Consider the following 24,044-nt stretch of genomic DNA (forward strand, 5'->3'; position numbering starts at 1 on the left):
TGTTCCCACACACAACACATCTGCAGGAAAACGATGCACGTATAAACCGGCTTTGTTGTTTCACTCCCATTATAACCTCCCATTTCCCGTTGGTGCTCTTTCACATTAAAAGCACTCAACTTGAGAAATACGGGGCAGCTTTTTATTGTGAAAGTACTTCAGCCAGCGAGGTTAATGTGGACCGCAGTCGCTCATCAAAACAAGACGGCCGTTTTCAGGAAGGTGACCACCGTCTATATTTAAATGTGGCTTTTGGTTGGCTGAGCTGGAAACAGACTCATTAGTTGCTCTTCTGCTGAGAGTTTAGTCGTTTTCCTGGCAGTGACACCACCAGAGAATGTCACCAAATCTACATGTGGAGGACGATGACGAGTCTTGAGTGTCTGCAGAGTCGGACGGGCTCATCCAAAAAGTCCTAGAAGGTAAAGAAGCCATGGAAATAAAGCAGGAGGAGGAATTCAGTGAAGCACTTGTATTAAACCAGATAACAGACGACCAACTTGGTGCATTTCTCTGCTGCCAAAGTCCTTCTGCAAACTCCTCCTCGTCCTCCTCCTCGTCCTCCTCCCCCCCTCTTGCTCCACACTAGTCTGCCTGCAGCTTTACAGTAGCACTGCTAGACTGATAAACGTTTTCTCGTCCTAAATTAGGCTGGCAGTGATATTTGTAGTTACAGTAAAAAATATGATGAACGCAGCAGCTCGCAGAAAGAAGACGTCTCAAAGGATTCTTGAAAGCGTTTTTATTCCCCCTCTGAGGCCTGAAAGTCTGGACGGAGCACCTGAAGTCCAAAAAGGCAGTAAACTCTCTCCCCCATCCTCCCCCTTCCCCCAGGTCCCGCCTACTATCTGATAAAACACACCGCTGCCATTTTGGCAAATAAAGTCGCATTTTTTTGCTCGCTTGAAAAGCTTTGCGTGAGCGCATCAGTGCCAAAACATTTTCACGCAGAACAAACGTCTGTGAACCGTCAACTTTTCAGGAAGTTACAACAAAAAAAAACAAAAAAAAGCACAGGCTTGTTTTTAGGATTAAGAGTGTCTGACTGAGAGGAGAGTTTCATAAATCTTCGACTCGCAGGAGTTTCACAATCGAGCGAGGAAGCAGGAAATCTGACAGCTCGAGGTCAAATTCATATATCCAGGATTTCAATGATGCGGGTTTTTTTCTGCATGCCTGTCGATGCTCTTCTGTACGTTTTTATCTTTTATAACGCCGCCATACACCGAAGTACTTTTTCAATTCAATTCAAGTGTATTTGTTTATCGCATTAAAACACAACAGAGGTCATTACAGCAGAACTTTACGACGTCATCGAGAGGAAAGACGCATGAAAAACTGCCTTCTGGCAGAAAGAAGAACCTCATCGTGCCTCAAACGGTCGGAGTGAGAAGAGAGCAGAGAGAGAAAAGAACAGCATAGAGACAACAAACAGTGGGCAGGTTGGTGACTCAGTAACTCCACAGAAATACTGTATAAAATATTACATCTGTATCTAAAACTGTCCGCTAACGACAACTAGTCGTGTTTTATTTTTAGTCTTGCTGAGGCCCGAAACCAGCGATCGCTTCACTCTATGAAGCACCTGAGCAGAACACCACATTGAGAAATAATCTCCATATAAAGTAACACGGCTATCATGTCTACACATGCAGCAGATGGCAGTTGGCTTTCAGCCGTTTTCTCTCCTTTTAGCTCTGTTTTGGTGATCCACCACATTCACCTACAACTTTGTGTTTGTGAGGAGCAGGAAGCGTAAATTGGGTTGATTTCCACGGAGAACAGCTGCCTGCAGCTGGAAAGCAAAAAATCTTCAGGTCAGTGAGACTGAACTGAAACAGCGAAGAAACCAAAACAATGAGCTGAAAGGTGCTAAAATGCTCCTTCAATCTAAAGAGCGGTAGATGAGCGACAGCCTTTCACATTAAAAACTATTATTATCCATTGTTAATATAACAATAACGATAAACGCAGCTTTAAGCTAAACGTTGCTCATTTTAGATTTTATCTACGCAAAGTTCTTGAACGGTTGTTTTGCGTTAAGACAAAACACTTTTATATTCCTCAAAGTAAGGAATCCAAAAAAAAAGTTCATTTTGGAATTGATAAATAATCTCAGGAATCATGTTGACGCTGATCTAGAAAATTGTAAACAATAACGAGTTTCGACAAAAATGGCAGAACGAGCACACACACACACACACACACACACACACACACACACACACACACACACACACACACACACACACACACACACACACACACTGAGCTGGAAAAACGATGACACAGTCTAGAGTGTTTTATTGTCTCGGGATCAGGGGACATTTTCCAGCGTGGAATCCATCACACTGTCACAATAAAGAAGCTCGAAGAACAAAACAAATAAAAATAAAGTCCCCTCAGGCTTCAAAGTGAGTTTTTCTTTCAGTCTTTGGGGAGGAGCTGCTCATAAATACTGACTTTCGCTGTGATCTAAAAACAGAAAATGTAAATACTTCATTAGATTGATATTCCCTTTTAAGCGACCCCCCCTGCCCCCCTGATAAAAGGTTCAACGGTAATCATACATCAGATTGTTGCTACTGCTTGTTGGACGAAGGCAACGTCTCTGTTTTTTTTTATATATCTACGCTTGGTTGGACTCAGGAATGCCGGGCCATGAGAGTCCATGGGAAGCAGTGTTTTATACTTAAAAAACTCTTTTCCTTATTTTTTTCTTTTTCTTTTTTCCCCCTCCAAGATAATCAGTCCGTCTCCTCTCTGTTCTGAGTTTGGGTTTCATCTGCTTGTACTCGGCAGATAAATGAAGTTCTTTGCAGGCTTTCAGGTTGTGTGTGAGGTCCTCGGTGTGTATACGTGAGAGAGGAGGAGGACGGTGGAGGAATGAGGGAGTACAGGTCAGATCGAGGGGACCCAGCTTGTTCAGTCAGCCGGCGGATGAAGGATTGATCGGGGGGGAGAAACAGAAAAAGAAGTGGCTGTATAAAAGAGGATTAATACAAATTAAAAAAAAAAAAAAATCCTCCTTTGTTGCATTTTTCTGTCATTCAGCCTCCATATTTGAATTCTGTGATTGCATCACCAACCTCCTCTCTTCCTTTAAAGTCAGGTTGTTTCCTTTCAGGAGCACTTTTTTCTCTTGCATATAAATAATCAAATTTTTGTGACCTCTCTCTCTTTGCTTCCTGATGGCTTCGTTTTATTTTTGTTGGATCAAAGTGCCGCCACGACTTTTTTTAAATTTTGCGTTTCCCGTCCTCTCCTCGCTTCGTTCCCATCCTCCGTCCTCCGTCCTCCGTCCAGCGAGCTTTTTCTTCTCCCTTTATAATTCCTCACATTCCAGCTGTGTCAAAGTGCTCCGGCCTTCGGCCCGTCTCGGATCTCCTCCTCGTGCATTCGGGTTTGCGTCTCTCTCTTTTTTTTCTTTTTTACATTCCGCTGTCCTTTTTTTTTTCAGTCTCCGTTTCCAGGATTGGTTTCATCCAAACGTCCCCCCTCCGCCCCCTCCTCCTCAGGGTTTCTTTGGTCGCCCGTTGCGCGGCAGGTTCTCCACCGTGTTGCTGAGTCGGTACTTCACGATGATGCTGTGCACCGTGGACTTTGGCATCCTCAGCTCCTGCCCGATGGCCCCCTCTGACTTGCCGTCCTTCCAGAGGTCCACCACCCGCTGCCGCTGCACCACATCGTGCTCCTTGGTCTTCTGGCAAACGCCGGCAGCGGTTGGCCCTCCGGCGGCTCCACCGGCGGCTCCCCCGGTGGCCCCGGCGGCGGCGGCGGCTTCTGTGGGGGCAGACAAGCGGCAGACTGTAGTGGAGACTCGGAGAGAGAGGGAGGGAGGGAGAGGGGGGAGGGGAGGGCAGGATAATGTGACACTTTACTGGTCCCCGTAGGGATTTCATCTTTTAGTTTGCCTCCCTCGTCAGTGGGGGGAGGTCAGAGGTCAGGGGAGAGCTACTGGAGCTGGCGTGGTGGAGGGGGAGGAGGGGAGGGTGGTTCAGTGTCCTGCTCAAGGGCACATCAGCAGGGCAGGAGCTTGCAGACACTCCACTCCGTCTCTTTAATTTCTAGGTTTTGTTTTAGAGGCTCCGTTTAGTGCAGATGTGCAGCGTCCTGATGGCAGAAACAGGTTTTCCAAACTGCAATTCAACACATTGTGCAAATGCTGAAACATCGGCACGTGAGACGGCACAAAACAATCCTTCATCGGAGCGTCGGTGCGTCGTTACGTTTGGCAGCAGAGTTCACAGGGTGCAGCTGAAGTCGGAGATGTGCCGCAGCAGACCGGTGTATTTCTGGACATGTTTTGTGTACTCAAGTGTGGGAGCTTCTCTCTGTAAAAGTTCTGTTAATGGAGGTCAGGAAATCAGAGGATGTTGTTATTCTACCTCTCTTTTCCCTCTCTGGCTGACTTTAAGAAGGTCAGGAACCAGCGTGACCCCAATCAGGCACCGTACACAAAAATGCGGTCTCATTTTCTTGCATGCTTGCGCTCAGACTGCAGCTCGGCTCAGCTGCTCGCCCGCGAAGGCCCCCGGTGAGCAGAAAAAAAAGAAAAGAAAAAACCACGGAGCAACACGAGCTCACGCACAACTATTTCTGAAACGCCAGCGCTCTGCTCTCCTGTCCTGTCCTGTCGGCTCGGCTCAGCCCGGCCCGGCTCGGCCCTCCGCCGGTTCACAAGTCACGACACGACGTTTACACAACCAAACTCCTGCGGTTTCTGTCCCTCTCAAAATACCTCGGTACAAAGTCCGAATGTTTTCTTGGCACGGCTGGACTCAGACAGGCTGAGCATAATGACATTTTCAGAGATAGGCCCCGGCTCTCCACAACGCAATGCTTTTGACAGATGTCTCAGTCTACAATTACAAAAATCAAGATAGAGCGAGCGAGCCGGCAGCGGTGAGGGAGCTGGGTGTCGTGGCTTTTAGGGCAGAGAGCTATTGGGGAATATCAGGTTTTACCAGTTATCTCCGCCACATCTCTGCTATCTAAACATCTCCCGACACGAATACACATGCAGAGCAGAGAGTGCGTCTGGAGAGCACATGCTCTTACCAAACTAATTATGAGAAAATAAATTCACAAACTGCAAGTGTGCTTTGACAGACTGCAGGCGAGCCGGAGCGGGACGAGAGGCCAAAACCAAATTATTCTTCTTTTTTTTTCTTTATGATTTTAATTCTAAAGCTTTTAACTCAATAAGTAATGAGAGCCACCACATGACTTCACAAGAGAGTATAAACATGCTTGAAAAAGAAAGAGCAGGCCGCCGACAGGTTTGATAGGCCTCCAGACGGTGCTTTATCACTGCACGATGCGCCATTAGGTCCCATAACTGCTGAGGCCAGAATTGAGGTTTTGAGGCTGGACATGTTAAGAGATGAAAATGCCTTAATATAGCAGCGCAGCACGTTTGTGTTGGACTTCGGTAATGTCTATTTCAGGTGTCTGTCTGGCAGCCACATCAGAAACTCTGCTGCAGATGTGTTTTTCCGATACCGTCTCCTTTTTTCTGGATTTCGAGCTCCTCGGGGAGATAAAGTGTCCGCTCACAGTTCGGCTTCAGAAGCCGCCGGGTCGTCCTTCACGCCGCAGCGTTCGAGGACTGTAATGAAACTTAATACTTAAATAATGTTCTTGATCACAAAACTCAACACAGTGCATAGAAATCCCGACAGGACCCATTTCCCAGAGACAGAGCCTGAACATGTTTTTTTCATTTTTCTTCACTTGGTGTTTTTTCCACAACAACATAACCATATAAAGATGGAATTCCTCAGATGATATCTTTAAAAATAGGAGCTACGTTCTGGACCGGTTTTGCTCGTCATCGGCGAGAGCTGCCAAGTAGTCAAGTCCCGATCTGTAAAGCCGGATTTGTGCTTCTTCATCAGGGTGTCGTGGACGCGCTCACGTGCACACTCTTAAATATCTAACCGCACTGAGGCTGCAGAGATGCCACATAGAGACGGGAAGAACTGGTGTCTTTCTGTTTTCACAGAAGAGCCCAGAAAAAACATGGTGCACGTTAAAGAAAGGCTCAGTCATCTCCTTCATTAATTTATTTTTCTGCGACACAGCAAAGTCAACTTAAAGGACCACGACAGCCGTTTGGGCAGCTGGCACGAAACGCCTCAAATAAAAACAAACGGTCAAAACTGCTGCAGCAGAAGTCAAGACGTCAGCAGCTTCACGTCCAAGCTGCACAAAACCTTCCTACATTTCCCAGAATGCAGCTGGAACACCTTTCCTGCCTCGTGAATGGTTGCATCCTTCCACACACCATCCTGCTTTGTGTTTAAGAATCTCAAGCAGAAGTGGAAATAACCCCGATGACATCACTATGACATCATCAGGGTAAATATAAAGCTGAGTCAGACCCATGAAAGACAACACAACTGTTTAAAAAGGGCTTCTAGTGTAAAGTTGGTGTATAACCCCCCCCCCTTTCATTTTCCACCATCGCACGTTATCAGCACATAAGAAAGAACACAAACAGGAGTTGTTTAGGTTGAAGAATAAAAGCACAGCGTGACCTGAGTGAACTGAATCTGCTGCTGCAGCGATGTTATGACAAGCACCAGTCTGCGCTCAGATATAAATCAGCCGCTGTGCCAGAGGCAGCTACAGTGACTGTGCAATAACACCTCAGCATAAATCTGGCTTAAATCATCAGCTCGCCAAGTGTCAAACAGATCAAACAAACTGGCACTCTTCTGTAAATTATCTCCAAAGCTATAATTATCCGAGCTCTAATCCGTCTCTCGCTGCTGACTCACTCAGCTCTCTCTTCTCCCAACGTACATATTCCAGATCTCACTGACAGAGTGTTGTTTTTTTTTTTTTTTTACAACCCAACACACTTTTTGCGTCGTCTGGTGCTTTTTAAACCAAACACACCGACGCTGCAGCTCCACCATGTGCAGCAGTCAAAAAAAGAAAAGAAAAAAGGATGTCTGTCAGTGGAAGCGTCCAACACTGACCTGATATGAAGGATCCGGGCGGCATCTGACTGTAGTTGGCTCCTCCCATGTGCAGTGCGCTCGGGGGGGCGGGGGTGAAGGGGGCTCCGTAGTTCTGAGGGATGGCGTAGGGTCCTGGATGCATGGGCTGGACACAGATTTACAAAAAACAAAACAAACAATAGAAGGTATGAAGATAAAAATGAAATACAAATTAACCGTTTTTTTTTTAAGTAAGCTGACAGAAAAATATGCCGACTCGGCAGTCGTGTAGCAAAGCAGCACAGGTGGGTGACAAGATAATGGGCGGGGTGTTTTCATTGGACGTCCTCCATCTCTTATTTTTCCACTGTGCGCCGGCAGCTCGAACAGGTTTCAACTTGCGTTTCTGTTTTTGTGTGTGTGTGTGTGTGTGTGTGTGTGTGTGTGTGTGTGCACGTTTAAAAGCAGGCTGCTGACTGACCGGGGGGGTGTGCGTCTCCGTGCCCTTGCTAGCCAGTCGGCTGAGGATGCTCCTCTCGGACATCTGCAGGCGGGCGGCGATGGGCGGGACTCTGGACAACGTGGCCGGTAGCCGAGTCACATCGGCCTTCATGTCGCACAGCAGCTCCTCCAACTGGTTCAACACTGCCATGACAACAACAAACAGGAAGAGTACAGAAATCAACGGAGCACAAACAGGAGGAAACGTGCTTCACTTCTGGTCCATATTTAAGTTTTTTTTTCCTAAATTTGTTTTTGCATTTTTTTTTGGGATCTTTTTATTAATAATTTGAAACTTAAATTCAAAACTGTTGATTTTGAAGTTTAAAAGCACAGGAATCATAAATAAATGTTCTCATTCGAAGTGTCGGGTCAAGACTCGCTGGCTCTGCACGAAGAGGTTCTTCACAGCTCTTTCAAATTATTATTTTTTTGCTGCTTTTATTCCTGAAACATGTTGAGAAAGATGCTTAAATTGCACATTTCTGATGCTGCTTTTAATAAAAGATTCCAGTTCCCATCCTTTGTTATCGTCTCGGTCCTACATGGAATGAATCGCTGACGTGCGACCATCAGAGTCACTCGCAGTTTGATTAACATGTCAGCGGTTTACGTGCCGACCGACCAGATGAGAACAAGAGCAGCAGTGTGCCGAGTTTGTTTTTCTTTCGACACGACGGCAACAAACGTGGACAGACTTGCTGCCGAGCCAGTGAGGAAATGTGAGCGATCACTTAACGCCGTGTAAAGCTTATCTTTTCTGGCAGCTCTGAAAGTCAGCTGCAGGCGGATAGATGCGGTCGACGCAGCGGGAAAGATTGCACAACGATTGTGGTGAGATTTGTTGATGTGCATCTCTTTCACTGATTATCTGTCTACAAGTCTGCTTCTATTCTGAAGGGAAATAAAAACAATCTCCTTTGTTCCAGTTATTTGTGCTAAATGAGAGATGTCGTCCCGTCGTCGCTGACCTTTGTGCAGAACGGCGTTGGCCGGCTTGTTGCCCGCCAGCGACTCCTTGCTGAGGTGTTGGTGCGACTCCGCCAGGCACTCCACCTCGGTGAAGCGGGCGTTGAGCGCCATGGCCGGGTGGGTCGGGTCCTGGGTCATGTTCAGGTACGCCGCCCGCCGCAGCTGCTCCTCGATCACCAGCGCCTGCTCCAACAGCTGCAGGACACGGGAGGCAGGGAGGTGCAATTCACTATAATTTGAAGTTATTGAGATCATTGGGACTTTGTCCTCTAAATGACCTTGATGTGGTCTGCAGCGTTGCCTTTTTCATTATTGTTCCAATCCCACATATACACAGAAAATATATACTATACTATACCATACTATATGTAGATGTACTATTATACTATATAGGAATAATTTACATCATGTCATGAACCCAAGAACACCTTGTAGTGCGTCCACTGCACAGAACACTTCTATATATGAGTGTACTGAGGGCAGTACGCCATCCTTCATACAACGTAAACTTATCTTGATTTACTGACCTACGTCACATTGAACAGCTGAAGCCGCCGACTGCACTGGAAACTGTTCATTAACTGAATCAGAACAAAAGACTTGAGAAAAAGCCCGAAGTCACACGTAATACAAATCTATGAAGTCATTAAAACGAATCTATAATCAACAGGAAACTGAAAAACGAACGTAGATTTCTTACATTTCAGCAGATTTATCTTATTTTCAACAAGACTAAAAAAAACATTAATAAATTGAAAATCCCTCCTCTGCTCTCAAAATATTTTGTCTTAAAGAGTTCTCCGCTGGGACGGCAGCAGCAACTTCAGCATTTCGTGAGAAATCCAGCTTCGAACAGTAACTCAGCTGTGTGTCCCAGAGAAAAGAGTTATTTATAGAAAACGTGTTGCAAGAGAGAGAGGTTGTCATGTTACACAACCAGTCACACTCGAGGGAGGGGGGGTGGGGGGGGGAGACAGGGGAGATAAATTGGTGAGAAAGAATTTTATCTGTATGTATTGTTGATGTCAGATTTACATGGAGCCCTCTGATATCTCAGCGAGAGAGACGAGGAGCAGAGCGAGAGATAAATGAGGATGTTCATCAGGCGGGCGGGATCTGAAACACGTGAGCCGCTCGAAAAACAGGATGAGAGCTCTTCCAGAAACGCAGCGTCAGCAACACCGCTCGGCTACATATGTGGGTCGTGGGGCATCCGGCCATCAAAACCCGTCAGGTGATCGGAGACGCCGGACCTCGAGACTTTTAACCGTTCGGCGTCTCGTCCAAAGTTCACGAGGAAGCCAGAGTCTGACGTCAGTTATCTCATAATTGAACATTTCTCACCTTGAAGCGTCGCGCCAGGAACTTGTTCTTCATCTCCAGGAAGTTTCCTTTATTCGCCTGCGACTTGAAGGGCTCGTTAACGATGGCGAACTGGGGGTCGTTCTGGATGTCCTGCCACCGAGCGTAGCCGTGACTGGCACAGGAGGGGTCAAGGGTCATGTAACACTATCGGGTGAGAGACGGTATAGAAGCTCCTACCGGACCTCAACATCGGAAACACGACGTTACATCCAAGCCGTGATATTTTTTGTGCATTTGGAAAACATAATTCAAAAAAATATAATGGATGTTTTGGAAAATGAAAATCGAGCTGCTCATCGAAATGTTGGGCTTATTCCTCGAAGTGAAATGTTGATTTTTGAGCGGTATTTATCACATTTTTGTGTATATTTTAGCCCTAGATGGATTTGAAGCAGCTTACGAAGCAAAAACATTTCTCTCCTTTTCTATTTCAGTCCATCGAGGACTCAGTTTTATTACACAATCATGAAAACAAGAGTTTAATGTGAATCCTGCGAGGCCTTAATTACCATAATGAAGAGAACAACATGAACCGAGCGAACCCGCTACGTCGGCTTCCAGCAAACACAGTTTGCCGTTTAGCGAGCGTTGGCCGGCTCGTTGACTTATTACGCTGCGTTTCTAGAAAAATAAACACGCCGGGGGTCATCGCCCGGGCAACGGCTGTCAAGGATACATCACGATTCCCGCCAGCAGCCAGAAGTCGTGTCGGCGGTGCCAGATCTCGTTCATCTTCCCGGAGGAGACGGCGGCCCGCTCCTCGTTCTGCCAGAGAGTGTGCAGCTCTGCGGGGGTGGAGGAGGATGTGGGGAGGAGGTGGGGGAAATGTGGGGAGGGGGTGGGAGGTAACAAACATGAGAGCGGTCTCAAAAGGTGCTGAGCGCGCTGAAACCCGGCTGCAGGTGTTCTCCGCAGAACACCCGCAGCTTTTCTCAGCCTGTGATTGAATCGGAGGTAATTTTGGCTCGCTGAGAAGGTTTCTGTTTGTTCACCGTCGTCGTAAAGTTTTACGTCGCTTGAGGCCGCTTAGGAACTTTTTTTTTTTTTTTTAGGGTTCGACCTATTAAAAGGTATTTTCACCCTTCACACCTCCCTCCTTTCATCGGTCGGCTCTTCTTTCAGGAGGTAAGACGATCTGAGTCTTAAACGTCCGTTAGAGATCGACTGCGGTTGGAAATCTTACCTTCAAGTGTTGAAGTACAGAATACAAGTGCACTTTATATTTGGTGTTTTGCGTCTTTTTATGAGCAGACAATGTTTCAATCTGTCAATGATCTTTTTTTAAGTGTCCTGTTAAAGACACAAAGAAAAGTCTAAAGCTTTCATCAAAAAACGGATCAACAGAAGCATTATGTCAATATTTTTTTTTCGGGAATTTCCAATGAAGTTATGTTGAACAGAAGTCTGAAGTGACCAACAAGCATGTTGCCTCATACTTGGTTCGCTCTTTTTTTTTTTTTTCTACCAGTGTGTTGTGTGGAAATTATCTCGAACTCATCTTCACACACAATCATCTTCAGCGCTGAGTCATCTTGTCTGCGACTCGTTTTCTATGAATACAGAATATATGAATCAACTTGTGAGCTGTAGACATTTTTCGGGATACTCCTTATTTCAAGTCCTTCACCTTTTTCAAAATGAATCGCAAAGATTTCTGTGCAAACTTTAGGAAGAAATTCAGTTTCTGATCCTTTAAAAACACAGAAGTAAAGCATTAAAATGACCAAAGTGGAAATTAGAGCCGTTGCGGGAGATAAAGGAAGGCCAAGGAAATGAAAACCACCTGAATGCTGCAGGTAAATCAGCACTAACCCGTGAAGCCACCGTCTGCGATGTTGAACATGAAGCGAGGTCGCTCCGGCGGAGGCTTCCCGTTACCCCTGGCCGCCTCCTCCTTTGCTGCCTTCACCTCTTTTCCAGCATCCTTTTCACCTTTGACAGCTTCTGTTATTGAGAAAGACAGACAAATTTTAAATTTTCCGCAGGATTAACGTGTAATACACCCGTCTGTCCACCAGAGGACACAGTGTCGGAGCTACGTGTGAAGAATAAATGCGGTTTGGTTTATTTGGGTTAAAATAAATCATTTTATGTTAAATAAGTTAAGTTAAGTTAAATACTTTATGTTATGTACGCTACTAAAACAATCAACCTCCCTACACTGACCATTTGTTCATATCATGTGACCTCCTTCAACCCTGGTCATGCATGTGTATAGTTTTCACACCTTGGTGAGCTAAAACGTGACATCGACACGGCGACATCTAGTGGCCTGACGGGTGTATTACACACTCTGGGACAGAGAGACGAGCACGAACAGACGCACCTTTCTTCACGTCGGCCACCTCGGTTTTATCCTTCGCGTCTTCCGTTGTTGTCGTCTTTTCTTTCTCCTTCTCCTCCGCCGTCTTCTCTCCTTCTACAAAAACAAACACATCAAAGTCAAATAAAGCTGTTTTACGTCAGATTTTGAAGTTTATTGTTTTGTATTCTCACCTGATTTCTCGTCTTTGACCTTGGAGTCTTGCTTCGACGGGTGTTTCGCCTCCTCTCCTCTGTCCTCCGGAGTTTTCTTCTCCTCCTTCGCGTCAGCCGGATCGTCACTTGTTTCTCTCTTCTCGTTCTCTTTCGGGACGCTCTGGTCTTTGCCTTCAGGTTTCTGACCCGGGGAGGCGTTTTGTGTGGCGGAGGAAAGCTGCGGAGAACAGAAACAACATGTAGTCACACACGGAGTCCATTTTATTGTTATATAGCGAAGTCGTCGAGTTTTTAATCCGCTTTTACAGACAGAAAATCTGATTATCAGCCACATGTTTTATTCAGTTTATCACATTTGCAGCTTATTCTGTGTATAGAAACAAACCACACTGGTGTTTTTGTATATTGTGGGTTGTCTTACTATTAATTCTACGTATTTAACATTTTGAACAACCAAATGTTTCAGTAGTTTACTTTGTGTTTTTTTATATTCAACCTACCACTTTAAATTGATTTTAACATTGTATGAAAATGCCGCTATAACTACAGAGTAGATGGATTATTTCAAGACTGCAGTGTTTACCAGGAATATTTCAATGTTATTTGTCCAATTAAAGTGTGAAAGTGAGCAGAAGCCGATGTCGGCCTGATAGGGCGAAAGAAAAACATACTAAAACTATGACATGCCTTGAAAAACTGTTAAGAATAACGTGAGATACGAGGGTTTCAAAAACAAACAAAAACAGCAGAACTGTGACATAAAATAATGCTTAAAACGTTTAGAAAAATACTGCTCGTGTTATTTGTAATTTGGAGGACAAAGGCAGAGTTGAAAAAAGAGAAATAGATCTGAAGTTTAAAAAAAACAAAAGCATGAAGAACACACTGTGATTGTGCACTTAAAAACTGCAGAATAAAGATGCTTTAGCTGCGTTTTGAGGAGCGTCCCACCTCCTCGGGGTCTCGAGTCCTGGTGGCGTCCACCTCCTTCCCTTCGTCCTTCTCCTTGTCTTTCTCCTCCACCTCCTCTTTGTCCTCCTCCTTCTCTCCCTCCTTCCCGTTCTTCTCCAGCTTCTCCAGCGGTGCCGGTGTCGCTGCATGTGTTCACACAAATAAAACAGCAGATCAACATCATCCGCGGCCCCCTTTCCGTGCGGCGCCCCCTGCTGGATCTGCAGTCTGCACTGTTGCTCACCTGGCGTGGAGGTGCACGGGGTGTTGTTGTAGCTGGCGTCGGGGGTGGGCGTGGAGGTCTTCAAAGCGGGGGAGGAGGCCCTGGAGGAGGATTTGTCGATGTTGACCTCGGGCTTGAGCTCTGGAAGACTCCAGCGCCCGTTGATGTGCTCGAACTCCTGGATCTGAACGCAAAAACACCAGAACACACTTTACAAAGTAAAAAAAAAAAAAAGAAGCTCGGCAGGCACTGATTTTTTTTTTTTGCTGATTCCAGTTCATTTAAACACACCACCCACATCCCTCGTTCACTGGCAGCACATCACACACTCCCAGCGGTCCACATGGGGACGTGTGCAGGTTTAAACAGGTTGGACTGAACTCTGGATGGAAGATGTTTGGACGAAGTAAAACAAACTGACAAAGTAAAAGTAGCAGCGAAATGAAAACATCTGTCAGGTCTGATTTCTTCCCGATAAAGAGACCATTATATTAAAGACTTACGACCTCGTCAGGACCTTGATAAGGAAGCATTGATGTTGTAATATTTCTGTTTTCAGTTAAGTTAAACCTAAAGTCTTAAATATTATTTATGGTTTGCATTTGTTCTGCACTGTATTTGGTGATTCACTCTGTAAAAATATCTATATATTTTAGTATATCAACCGAAATGTGGTCGTTAAAGACTTGTGACAAAGATTTGTAATGGAAGCAGGATATTATAGTTTAATGATAAACTTTATTGTCCAAAATGACATCAGGGCTTTGAAACTGTGAACTTTACGGGGACTATCATAAATATAAATAGCAATGAATTAAAAATTATTTTTTTTTAAAAACACCAATAAAACAATTTCTAAATGTCATCATTTTTCTGTATTCTGCAAAAACAAAACAAAACAGAAAAAAAAGTCCCTTTTCCTATTTTACAACATGCAGGTGAGGATCCGAAGTCAGCTGATACAAACCAAATGTTTCCTGCTCCTGCGAGATCATCGAGTGACGTTCAGCTGCTTCTATTGTGAAGCATTCACAGGAAACGCATTCGTCACTGAGATAACAAGATTGTTAAATGTTGTGCGTTTTCTCACTGCAGATGAGTTGTGTTGTTGTGTTGACCGTCTTCATATAAAAGCATTTTCATGTTTGGTTTTACAATAAACACACACACACACACACACACACACACACACACACACACACACACACACACACACACACACACACACACACACACCTGTTGCTCTCAGCTGCTTCCAGATGATATGCGTCATGACTTCCTCCATTCACCTGTCTGTCAACAATAAGAGAGCCGACAGCTCCGGTCTCACCTTCTTCTTGACGAGCGACATGACTCCGATGCGGGTGAGGACCGGCTGCCGACACAAGCCCTCCCTCGGGACGCCGTCGGCGAACGTCTCGGCGCCGTCGGCGACCGGCTCGCACAAGTGACGCATGAAGAGAGACACGTAAGCTCTGGGGAGGAAGAAGAAGAGGAAGAAGAAGGAGCTGACCGAGTTGAAATCAGAGGCAGCTCAACAGACGAACGACAGACTTGTGTGTGAACTTACTTGAATTCTTTCTCCGACTTCCCCCGGAGGTCTCTGACGAGCCACTGAGAGGAGAAGGCGTCCTGGGACGGCATCCCCCAGCGCATCACCGCGTTCAGGAAGGCTTTGCGTTGGCGTGTGTTGAAGCCCAGCACCTGATGAAGGAAACTTAAAGTCTGAACACCGGGACAAATACAAAACATTATGTTTATTATCTTAAATGAAAATGTGAGAAAGAGAAAGTTTTTTTTTTTTTTTTTAATCGTGTATTTCTCAAACGTTTATCCACCATCACCAGGATGATAAATGAGCTCAGAGTTGTTGGAGATAGAAGATCTTTGACGCCGTCGCCAATTTTAGATAAATATTTTATTTTTTTGATAGATTGTAAGAATAAAACATCCACAGAGTGCTTTCAAAATAAAGCCGACAGATTTCAGTGATGAGTGAAAACAGACCTCCAGGTTTCCTCCCACTCGGGCCAGAAGAGGTGGCAGAGGTTTGTCCTTCTCGTTCCTCAGCTGGCGGCGCGACTGCCTTCGACCTGTCGATGAAAACAGGATGTAACAACGCTCGGAGGAACCTCACCTGTAACAGCACGGACGCAGTATAAGAAGGAATGTCAAGTTTTCTTAAAATATTTCTTTGCAGCGTTTTCTTAGGCTTCTTAAGTCAGACGGTGTTTTTTTGTGCATTTGTTGGCAGTCGGACTCGTTCTGCTCTGCCAGAGACGTAAATCAACTTCAGACTGTGATTCAACGCAGACCTGAGAGGTCGTTTCTTTAACAACACACGTCTGTCGTCGCTCACGAGCAGCTCAGCTCCATTTGATCTGTTTTTTTTTTTCTTTTCTTAATTCCCTCCTTACCTTCTGGCCGGTCATCAAAGTCCTCGTCCTCCTCCTCGGAGCCCACTGAGTACTCGGACTGGTTATCTGAAATGTCAGCATGCCACTCTGAAACAGCACACGGTGGTCTGTCAATAGGCCGGGCCCATTCACTTCCACTGTGCAAGTCATAACTCAAACACAAAGCATTTACAAATCCTGCTGAGATCAGAAGATTAAAATGATAAATCTGAACAAATAAATCAAACATTCAGAGTTTCATCTTCGTCCTTGAGCTGCGAGGATCCAAACAGCTCGGAGGGAGATTCCTCGAGCGTCGGTCCGTACCTTGGTCCTCCTGCGCGGCGTCGTTGTAGTTGACGGGCTTGCGGTTCCTCTTGCCTTTCCCCAGCTTGCTCGCCAGATCCTCCTGCTGCTGCTCGTAGTGATGCCGCAGCAGCTTCTCCCAGTAATCTGGGTCCACGTTCTCCTCCTGCTTGATGATCTCCCGCTCGATCTCCTCGATCTGCAGCGTCGGGTGGAGAAAAAAAAGATGGAGGTGATGCAACAACGTGACACAGACACGATCACAGTCTGAAGTTACAGAGCAAAGAAAGACTTTTACATTTAATGTCTCAGGTTTTAGATGAATCTGATTAACTCTGTTACCAGTTATGATACCAGAACATATATTTTCACTGGAACTTAGATCTTATACGAGATAAAAAATGGGGCGACATTCAGTGAGATAACATCATAAATGATCCCTCCTCTTCCTCCTCCTCCTCCTCTTCCTCCTCCTCCTCCTCCTCTTCTTCCTCCTCCTCTGACTCCAAACTGTTTGCCATAATGAAATGTAAAATGAGTTGTAAAGTTTCCTCTTCTGTCCCCGTCTCTCACCTTGTCCTCCTCTCGGACCATGTACCGGGCCACTTTGAAGGAGCTGAGGTACTCGTTCATGTTCTGGACGTCCGAGTCGTCGGTGGCGTCCTGGTTTCGGTCCAGCAGCCTCTCGATGGCGGTGCTGTCGTAGTGGATGACGCTGCCTTCGTCCTCCACTTTATCTCCCGAACTGTTCTTCATACCTGACGGGGTTAAAGAGCGGGAACGGTTGGTCTGGTTCATCAAAAGACATTTTTAAGGATCATCAACAACACCAAGTGCGCCCGTTCTCACCTTCCATTTCGTCCTTGAAGAGCTCCTCCGTCCCAAACTTGAGGATGTCGTCCAGCTCCTGCTTGCTCATGGAGCCGGCCTTGGACCCCAGACCGGGCCGGACCACCAGGTGGGTCAGCATCATCTTCCTCTTGGCCACCTGCGTGATGCGCTCCTCCACGCTGGCTCGCGTCACAAAGCGGTAGATCATCACCTTGTTGGCCTGCCCGATGCGGTGAGCTCGACTGAACGCCTGCACGGAGAGAGACGAGTCACGTCCTGATACGAAGAGCGTTTATTCAAAGAGTGAATACGTTGCTTCTACGAGCGGCACCTGTATGTCGTTGTGAGGGTTCCAGTCCGAGTCGAAGATGACGACGGTGTCCGCCGTGGCCAAGTTGATGCCCAAACCTCCCGCTCGGGTGGAGAGCAGGAAACAAAACTGACAAGCACCAGGGGCTGGAAATAAAGACAACGAGTCTCTCAGGACAAAACCATCTTCATACAGTGACGTAATGACAAAGGAGGCGGCCGTGTGACTCCAACAAAATAATAATGTTAAAAACAATAACTACAGATTGAGCTTCGTTGTGTTTTGCTTATCGAAGAAGGTGAAAAGTCACAAGAGTGGGAGGAGTTGATTTATTTCCACTGACTCTTCCTGCCGCGTTTCACTCAAATAAATCAATCTCATCAATTATCGACTCATTTTACCAGCAGACAAGAGATCTGATATTTAATACTCTGCACGTAATTGACCTGTTTTTGTTCTGTTGAAGTATTTTTTTTATTCAATTTACATGACCCTGAAGCTGATGCAGTCTCCATGGCGACTGCCTCCTTTATCAAAGAGACTGTGAGGACCGGTGCGGGATTTCAAACTCTGTATTTGTATTCTTTGTTTCATTCACGCTAATATGCTTCAAGTCTCGGACGTCTCCGGTTTCTCACCGTTGAAGCGGTCGATGGATTCTTGTCTCAGAGCTCCCGTGACGCTTCCATCGATCCTCTCGTACTTGTAACCTTCGTAGTCCAGAAAATCTTCCAGTAAGTCGAGCATTTTAGTCATCTGAAACACACGGGAGGCAGACGGTCGTGTTTTCATGTAGACTCCATCACCCACACATCCCCCGCACAGCTGGAACCACAGTCTGCTGCTGGGCCCCGCGGAGGTGTCACGGGACCAACACAACATCTGCGCGGGGAGATGTCCGTCTGGTGTGTGTGTGTGTGTGTGTGTGTGTGTGTGTGTGTGTGTGTGTGTGTGTGTGTGTGTGTGTGTGTGTGTGTGTGTGTGTGTGCTTATGCATACTGCACAAGTGTGTACCTGTGAGAAGACCAGCACTCGGTGTCCTTGTTCTTTCAGTTTCCGCAGCATCTTCTGCAGCAGCATCAGTTTCCCAGAGGCCCGAGTGAGAGCCGAGCCCTCGTAGGCACCGTTGGGGGTTTTCTGGGCTTCCTACGAACACACACACACACACACACACACACACAAATAAACACACACAAGGTGAACACTGGTGGATTAAATTTGTACCGACAAGATGCAACAGAAAAATGTGTATTCAGCCTCACAGATAGTGATGAATAATGTGGATGTCTCGTAATAAAAAAACCTGCATCTTGGCTTATTTTTTACAATTTCCTACTGTTTTTTTTTTCTACCTAAGAGCACTACCACATATGGCCACAAGGTGTCACTGTCCCCAATTTGGCATTAATTCAAAGTGAATCATTTCACTTTAAAAAAAAAAATAGTAATAATAATAATAATAATAATTCAAAGTGAATCATTTGAAAAGTGGAAAACTTTAGATTTATTTAATGTGGTGGGGGAGTATTGCCTTAAGACAGGTGTGTGTGTGTGTGTGTGTGTGTGTGTGTGTGTGTGTGTGTGTGTGTGTGTGTGTGTGTGTGTGTGTGTGTGTGTGTGTGTGTGTGTGTGTGTGTGTGTGTGTGTGTGTGTGTGTGTGCTGTCACCATGGAGGCGACAGGGAAGAGGTAGGGGTGGTTGGAGCACTTCTTCAGGTCCATCATGATGTTGAGCAGGGACACCTGGTTTCCGCCACCTTTCGAGTTCAGAGCCTCGAAGTTCTTGGTGAGAATCAACTTGTAGTATTTTCTGTATTTAAAAAAAACAAAAAACACAAAGACCACATGATGAAATAAACGATAACAACATCAGTGTGGCATCAGTTCAGTATAAATCACGTGTAAAAGGAGTCGTCTCAATTTCTACCTCAATGTTACATTTTATAATGAGAAATTAAAGGAATAAACCGTTAAATATCAGAAGCTAAAAGTTTTTTTTGTAATTAAAGTCATTTTCATTGAGCGGCTCATCAATTCCCATTAAATCTCATAATTATGACCAATTTCTTCTTATGTGTTTCATAGAAAACTTTCCATAAAAAATTCCCAGCTCAACGCTCCACTGCACTGTTGTGACTGTGTGTTCAGGTTATTTTAACAGACTGATTTTCTGTCTCTATGTGGGTTTGTGTCGTACTTCTGCATCGGGCTCAGCTCCACTCGGACGATCAGCTCCGTCTTGGACGGCATGTTCTTGAAGACGTCGCTCTTCAGCCTGCGCAGCATGTGAGGCCCCAGCAGGTCGTGGAGCTTCTTGATCTGGTCCTCCTTGGAGATGTCGGCAAACTCCTCGAGGAAACCGTCGAGGTTACTGGGAAGAGAAAAAGCACGAATCTGGTAAATAAGTAAGAAAATATGAACGTGAATTATTTTGCGTGCGTCACGTGAGACGTCCTACTTGAAGCGGTTGGGTGTGAGGAAGTTGAGCAGGTGAAACAGCTCCTCCAGGTTGTTCTGTAGCGGCGTTCCCGTCAGCAGCAGCTTGTGGTCGATCTTATAGTCGTTGAGACGCCTGAAAAACTGGAAAACAAGGACGAGAAAATGAGCTCAACTATTTGTACATTATTGTTACTTTTTCCACAGCGTATTTAGAGGCAGAGCAGAAAAACACAAATATGTCCATTATTGTCTTAAGATTGTCACTCTTGATAATAAAAGCACATTTAAACAGGAGCCGAGAAGCCTCCAGACTCCTGCGGTAATCTGAGACAGGTTTACCAAAACCAACAAACCAAACCAAAACCAGGTGAAGCAGCTTTTAGTTTCTGTGGAAAAAAACGTCCTGAACTTGTGGTCGGATCATTTAAAACACGGCTTAAAACATTGTTTACTGTAAATCAAATACTTACTTCTATGTCTCTATAAAACACTTTTAACTGTCTTCAAAATGCAATTTGAATTTCCTCCTTAGTATCGTATTCTTAATGTATTTCTATGCCTTTAAATAGCCTGAATGGGGCTCCATAAATAAACCAACAGGAACAGAGCAGCCGGAGCACCTTGGACTGGTTGTTCTTCAGGCGGTGAGCCTCGTCCACCACCAGACAGGCCCAGTCGATGGACTTCAGCGCCGTCTGGTCGATGGTCACCAGCTCGTAGGACGTCAGCAGCACGTGGAATTTAATGGGAGCCTCTCGCTGCGGGAAGAGAAACAGCGACGTCGTGGTTTTCTTTTTTTTTTCTCGCGATGCCGAGTCGTGTTTACAGCCGTTAACGAATCGCTCCTCACCCTCAGCTTGAAGGCTTTCTTTCCTCCTTTGACCGCCGTGTCGTCGAAGGAGAACTCGTTCTCTCGGATGATGGCTCGGCTGTCTTTGTCCCCCGTGTACGTCACCACGTAGAAGTCGGGCGCCCACATCTCGAACTCCCTCTCCCAGTTGATGATGGTGGAGAGCGGCGCGCTGACCAGGAACGGACCTTTAGTGTGACCCTGAAGGGAACACGACGGACACGAGATCAGGGACGCCGGACTTCAAGGTGTCCACAAAAAAAACACGAAATACGACCGCGTACCTCTTTGAAGAGCGAGTAGAGGAAGACGATGGTCTGGATGGTCTTGCCGAGGCCCATCTCGTCTGCCAGGATGGTGTCGGTGCCCTGAGCCCAGGAGAACCGGAGCCAGTTCAGACCCTCCAGCTGGTACATGTGCAGCGTACCGCCCGTCGACGTGACGAAGTCCGGCTGCTCCTCGTATTTTATCGTAGGCTGGAGGGACGACACGAGAAATAAAAAACTATAACTGTCAAATATAATGATGGTTTACGTCAAAATCAATTCATTAGTAGTATAGACTTAAACAATAAAGGCCCTGAAATTGTAAAGAGAAACGAGTTTACAAAATTCATACTTCTAAAATGTATACAATATAAAAAATGGTCTTGGTTCGCTCGGTATGCAGTAAATAAAGCATGTTATAAAGAAAATAACTCAACAATGCAAAAATACTCCAATAAGCGTTTGATAAAATAAGAGTTTGTGTGTTTGTGTGAACCTGCAAGACTGAAACTAAAGCGACAGTCGACTCACATCAGTGACCGGCGAGGCCGGAGACTCGTCTTCGTCCTCTGGGTTCTTGCTCCTCATCCTCCTGGGTTTGTCCGGGTCCTCCTTCATTATGGCGTCCCTGTAAAACACAAAGTAACCGCTGAGACCGCATCCACATAAAAGCAGACTGGATCCTCTGAGGAGAGATGTGATTGGTCGACACCATTTGGAGACGTCCCATCTTTGTTCCTACCTGTGTCTCCAGTAGCTCGCCTTGTAAATTGCAAAGTCGGGGATGTCCAGGTCGTCTCTCTCCCAGGTGCACTGGTCGTAGGTCAGATCCCTCCACTTCACCAGGTAGTGGTACGTCCCCTTCTTGTCCACACTGGAGGGAGACACGTGTAGTTACGCTGAACGCTGCTACAGAGAACCGAATGTCTCTCACGCCTTCTTACCTGTGGTTGATGATGCGGTGGATCATCATCCACTCGGGCTTGATGCCATATTTGTAGTATTTATCCTCCATGATGGCGTACTGGGGGTCTTTGGCCCTCCGCTTCTCGCTCTTTCCCACGCCGTTCTCGTCCTCGCCGCCCGAGCCGTAGTCCAGGCTGGGCGGATCGTCCATGTCCGTCTTCCTCTGGTAGTTTCGATACATCACCGAATGGAAGATCTCCAGCTGGAGGCATAAAGAAATAAAGCGTTTTGCAATGTGTACATCTTTAATATATATAATATAGATATAATATCTAATGACTGAAGAACTAAATCAGTGGTTCCCAACCTTAAAAACGTAGCAACCAACAGTGACGTCAGGGGAAACTATGCCCCGCCCACCTATCAAACAGACACGCCCCCCCAAAGGCCTAATTTCTAATCAATGACGGAATTATTTTCTAAACAAACTGCCACAAAACAAATAAGAAGGAGGGACTTTAGCTAATAGCACCATAAGAACTTGTGGGAAAAAAAATGATTGACTTTGTATTTAATAAGAGAAGTTGAATGGGAGTCTGTGGAGCCAAAGGCTTCTTGGAGCAGACCCCTAGTGGCACTCAGTGGTATTGCAGCTTAAAGCACTTCCACATTGTCGTCACTGTTCAAACCCGAAAGTTGCGTCCACTTGTACATAAAGTCTTAAATTTTACGTTCTTTGATTGCTTCATTCATTTTAGAGCTCAAAAAAGAGGAGACAAATGAGAAAAATATATACATACATATACAAATATACATTATTTTGTGTGATTTTTAGTGTTTTGTATAAATCTGGTGGCCCAAACACTGCCGATACATTTAGTGCAAGAATGTCAAACAGTTTACAGCTTATAGTGAAGAATGGAGACGGCTGGTTTGATGTTTCCGAACATCCCTCCGCCGATCTTCTGCGTCTCACCTGCAGCTCGGTGACCCAGGTGCAGTGCCAGTACGACTGCGCGGTCAGCTTGACGAAGAACTCCCTCTCAGCTCTGCCTTTCATGGGCGGCGGCGGCGGGGCATCGGGCGGGGCGTCGGCGGCGGGCGGGACGGGAATGGGAGGTGGCGGCTCGCCCCACCGCCAGTGGAGGATCTTCTGGACGCGTCCTTTGATTGGCGGACACTGCGGAGGGAGAATATATTTACAGATCAGATCTAAACACGCTCGTTTACATCGTCAGACACAAATACACACTGAAGACGAGAGGAGGGACGGACCGTGCACCGCGGACACAACCACTCTCCGTTGGGGATCTCCGGCAGCGGCGGGTTGAGACAGTGGATGTGGTAGGACGACGTGCAGGTGTCGCAGCACAGCAGCTCCCCGCCGTCTTTACACACCCGGCAGAACTCCATGTGGTCGTCGTCTTCCTCCTCCGCCCCGGTGGGGACCCCGACCACCACCTCGGATATCACTCGGTCCTCGCTGTCCTCCTCAAAGTCCTCGAAGTCTTCGTCTTTGGCTTCCCACTGGATTCCCTCCTTTTCCTGCAGAGCGTAAACAGAAGTGAAGATTTAGCTCAAGGAAATGATGAACCGTCGAAGAACGGCATTTTTATGCCTTTATTTATGGTTGGCTGTAGAGATGTCAGGTGACAGGGATCCTGACCGTGAGACCACCAGGGCACTTTGGCTTTTTGGACAAAATTAGCTGTCGAGGTGAATCCAGGCTTTGATTTATTACAGCCTTCAGTATGAATGTGACTGAGAGGCATAAGATGACGAGAAAAGAGGAGTGTGAGTGTGAAGGAAAAGTAGAATAAAGGTTAAAAAAAAGAATTAATCTAATTCATGTAACATCTTTGTCACCCATATATCTGCTCTGCTATCCCTGTGACCGTTAATATAAATGTAAATTAATGGATATAAGAAGTTTCCCATCTTCAGATCTGAAATAAAGCTTCAATATCTGGAAGACGTAGAGCAGCTAAAAGTGACGAAAGAGAGAAAGGAGATACTAAAACTGTGATGGCTGATGGATATTTGTTTTCCTGTGCAGAGTGAGAGCAGAATATGGATCGTTTATTGAGCTTCTGGGGCCCATTTGCAAGAATCATGAACACCCAGATCTCAGAGCGGTTCCATGAGATCAGGTTTCAGTGCTGCTTCCAAAATGCAGATAAATTCACAATGAATACAGCGTTTTGTTTTTAATGAGAAATATTCGCAATGTGTGAAAGAGGAAACGAAGTCTTGGATGTTTTGTTTTGGCCTAATATTGTTTTTAATTTCTTAAATTTAGTT

General features: G+C 45.8%; 1 protein-coding gene across 4 annotated transcripts in view; it reads right to left on the bottom strand.

Annotated features, from left to right (window-relative positions):
• Positions 1 to 2,287: 2,287 nt before the first annotated feature.
• Positions 2,288 to 24,044, bottom strand: part of chd3 (chromodomain helicase DNA binding protein 3) — a 28,481-nt gene continuing 6,724 nt past the window's right edge. For 3 of the 4 annotated variants that reach the window (XM_069718947.1, XM_069718949.1, XM_069718946.1), the window contains exons 9-40: positions 23,019 to 23,288; positions 22,720 to 22,923; positions 21,782 to 22,005; positions 21,580 to 21,711; positions 21,369 to 21,465; positions 20,856 to 21,047; positions 20,572 to 20,772; positions 20,342 to 20,479; positions 19,741 to 19,862; positions 19,480 to 19,653; positions 18,951 to 19,092; positions 18,298 to 18,429; positions 17,922 to 18,039; positions 17,305 to 17,429; positions 16,992 to 17,223; positions 16,716 to 16,900; positions 16,164 to 16,341; positions 15,858 to 15,944; positions 15,448 to 15,533; positions 15,011 to 15,144; positions 14,771 to 14,915; positions 13,462 to 13,624; positions 13,218 to 13,360; positions 12,285 to 12,483; positions 12,115 to 12,207; positions 11,601 to 11,732; positions 10,465 to 10,573; positions 9,768 to 9,900; positions 8,423 to 8,618; positions 7,432 to 7,595; positions 6,990 to 7,116; positions 2,288 to 3,783 (exon numbers count right to left, since the gene is read on the bottom strand). In XM_069718947.1, coding sequence (XP_069575048.1) covers positions 3,515 to 3,783; positions 6,990 to 7,116; positions 7,432 to 7,595; positions 8,423 to 8,618; positions 9,768 to 9,900; positions 10,465 to 10,573; positions 11,601 to 11,732; positions 12,115 to 12,207; positions 12,285 to 12,483; positions 13,218 to 13,360; positions 13,462 to 13,624; positions 14,771 to 14,915; positions 15,011 to 15,144; positions 15,448 to 15,533; positions 15,858 to 15,944; positions 16,164 to 16,341; positions 16,716 to 16,900; positions 16,992 to 17,223; positions 17,305 to 17,429; positions 17,922 to 18,039; positions 18,298 to 18,429; positions 18,951 to 19,092; positions 19,480 to 19,653; positions 19,741 to 19,862; positions 20,342 to 20,479; positions 20,572 to 20,772; positions 20,856 to 21,047; positions 21,369 to 21,465; positions 21,580 to 21,711; positions 21,782 to 22,005; positions 22,720 to 22,923; positions 23,019 to 23,288 — 5,046 coding nt within the window. In that variant the 3' untranslated portion in view covers positions 2,288 to 3,514. The remainder of the gene's footprint in view (positions 3,784 to 6,989; positions 7,117 to 7,431; positions 7,596 to 8,422; positions 8,619 to 9,767; positions 9,901 to 10,464; positions 10,574 to 11,600; positions 11,733 to 12,114; positions 12,208 to 12,284; positions 12,484 to 13,217; positions 13,361 to 13,461; positions 13,625 to 14,770; positions 14,916 to 15,010; positions 15,145 to 15,447; positions 15,534 to 15,857; positions 15,945 to 16,163; positions 16,342 to 16,715; positions 16,901 to 16,991; positions 17,224 to 17,304; positions 17,430 to 17,921; positions 18,040 to 18,297; positions 18,430 to 18,950; positions 19,093 to 19,479; positions 19,654 to 19,740; positions 19,863 to 20,341; positions 20,480 to 20,571; positions 20,773 to 20,855; positions 21,048 to 21,368; positions 21,466 to 21,579; positions 21,712 to 21,781; positions 22,006 to 22,719; positions 22,924 to 23,018; positions 23,289 to 24,044) is intronic. The other variant, XM_069718950.1, reaches the window with a different exon arrangement.

Source organism: Brachyistius frenatus, unplaced genomic scaffold (assembly GCF_029030835.1).
Source record: "Brachyistius frenatus isolate BFR_SWC_R1_liver_20210118 unplaced genomic scaffold, ASM2903083v1 Contig_203, whole genome shotgun sequence".
NCBI classification, from domain to species: domain Eukaryota; kingdom Metazoa; phylum Chordata; class Actinopteri; family Embiotocidae; genus Brachyistius; species Brachyistius frenatus.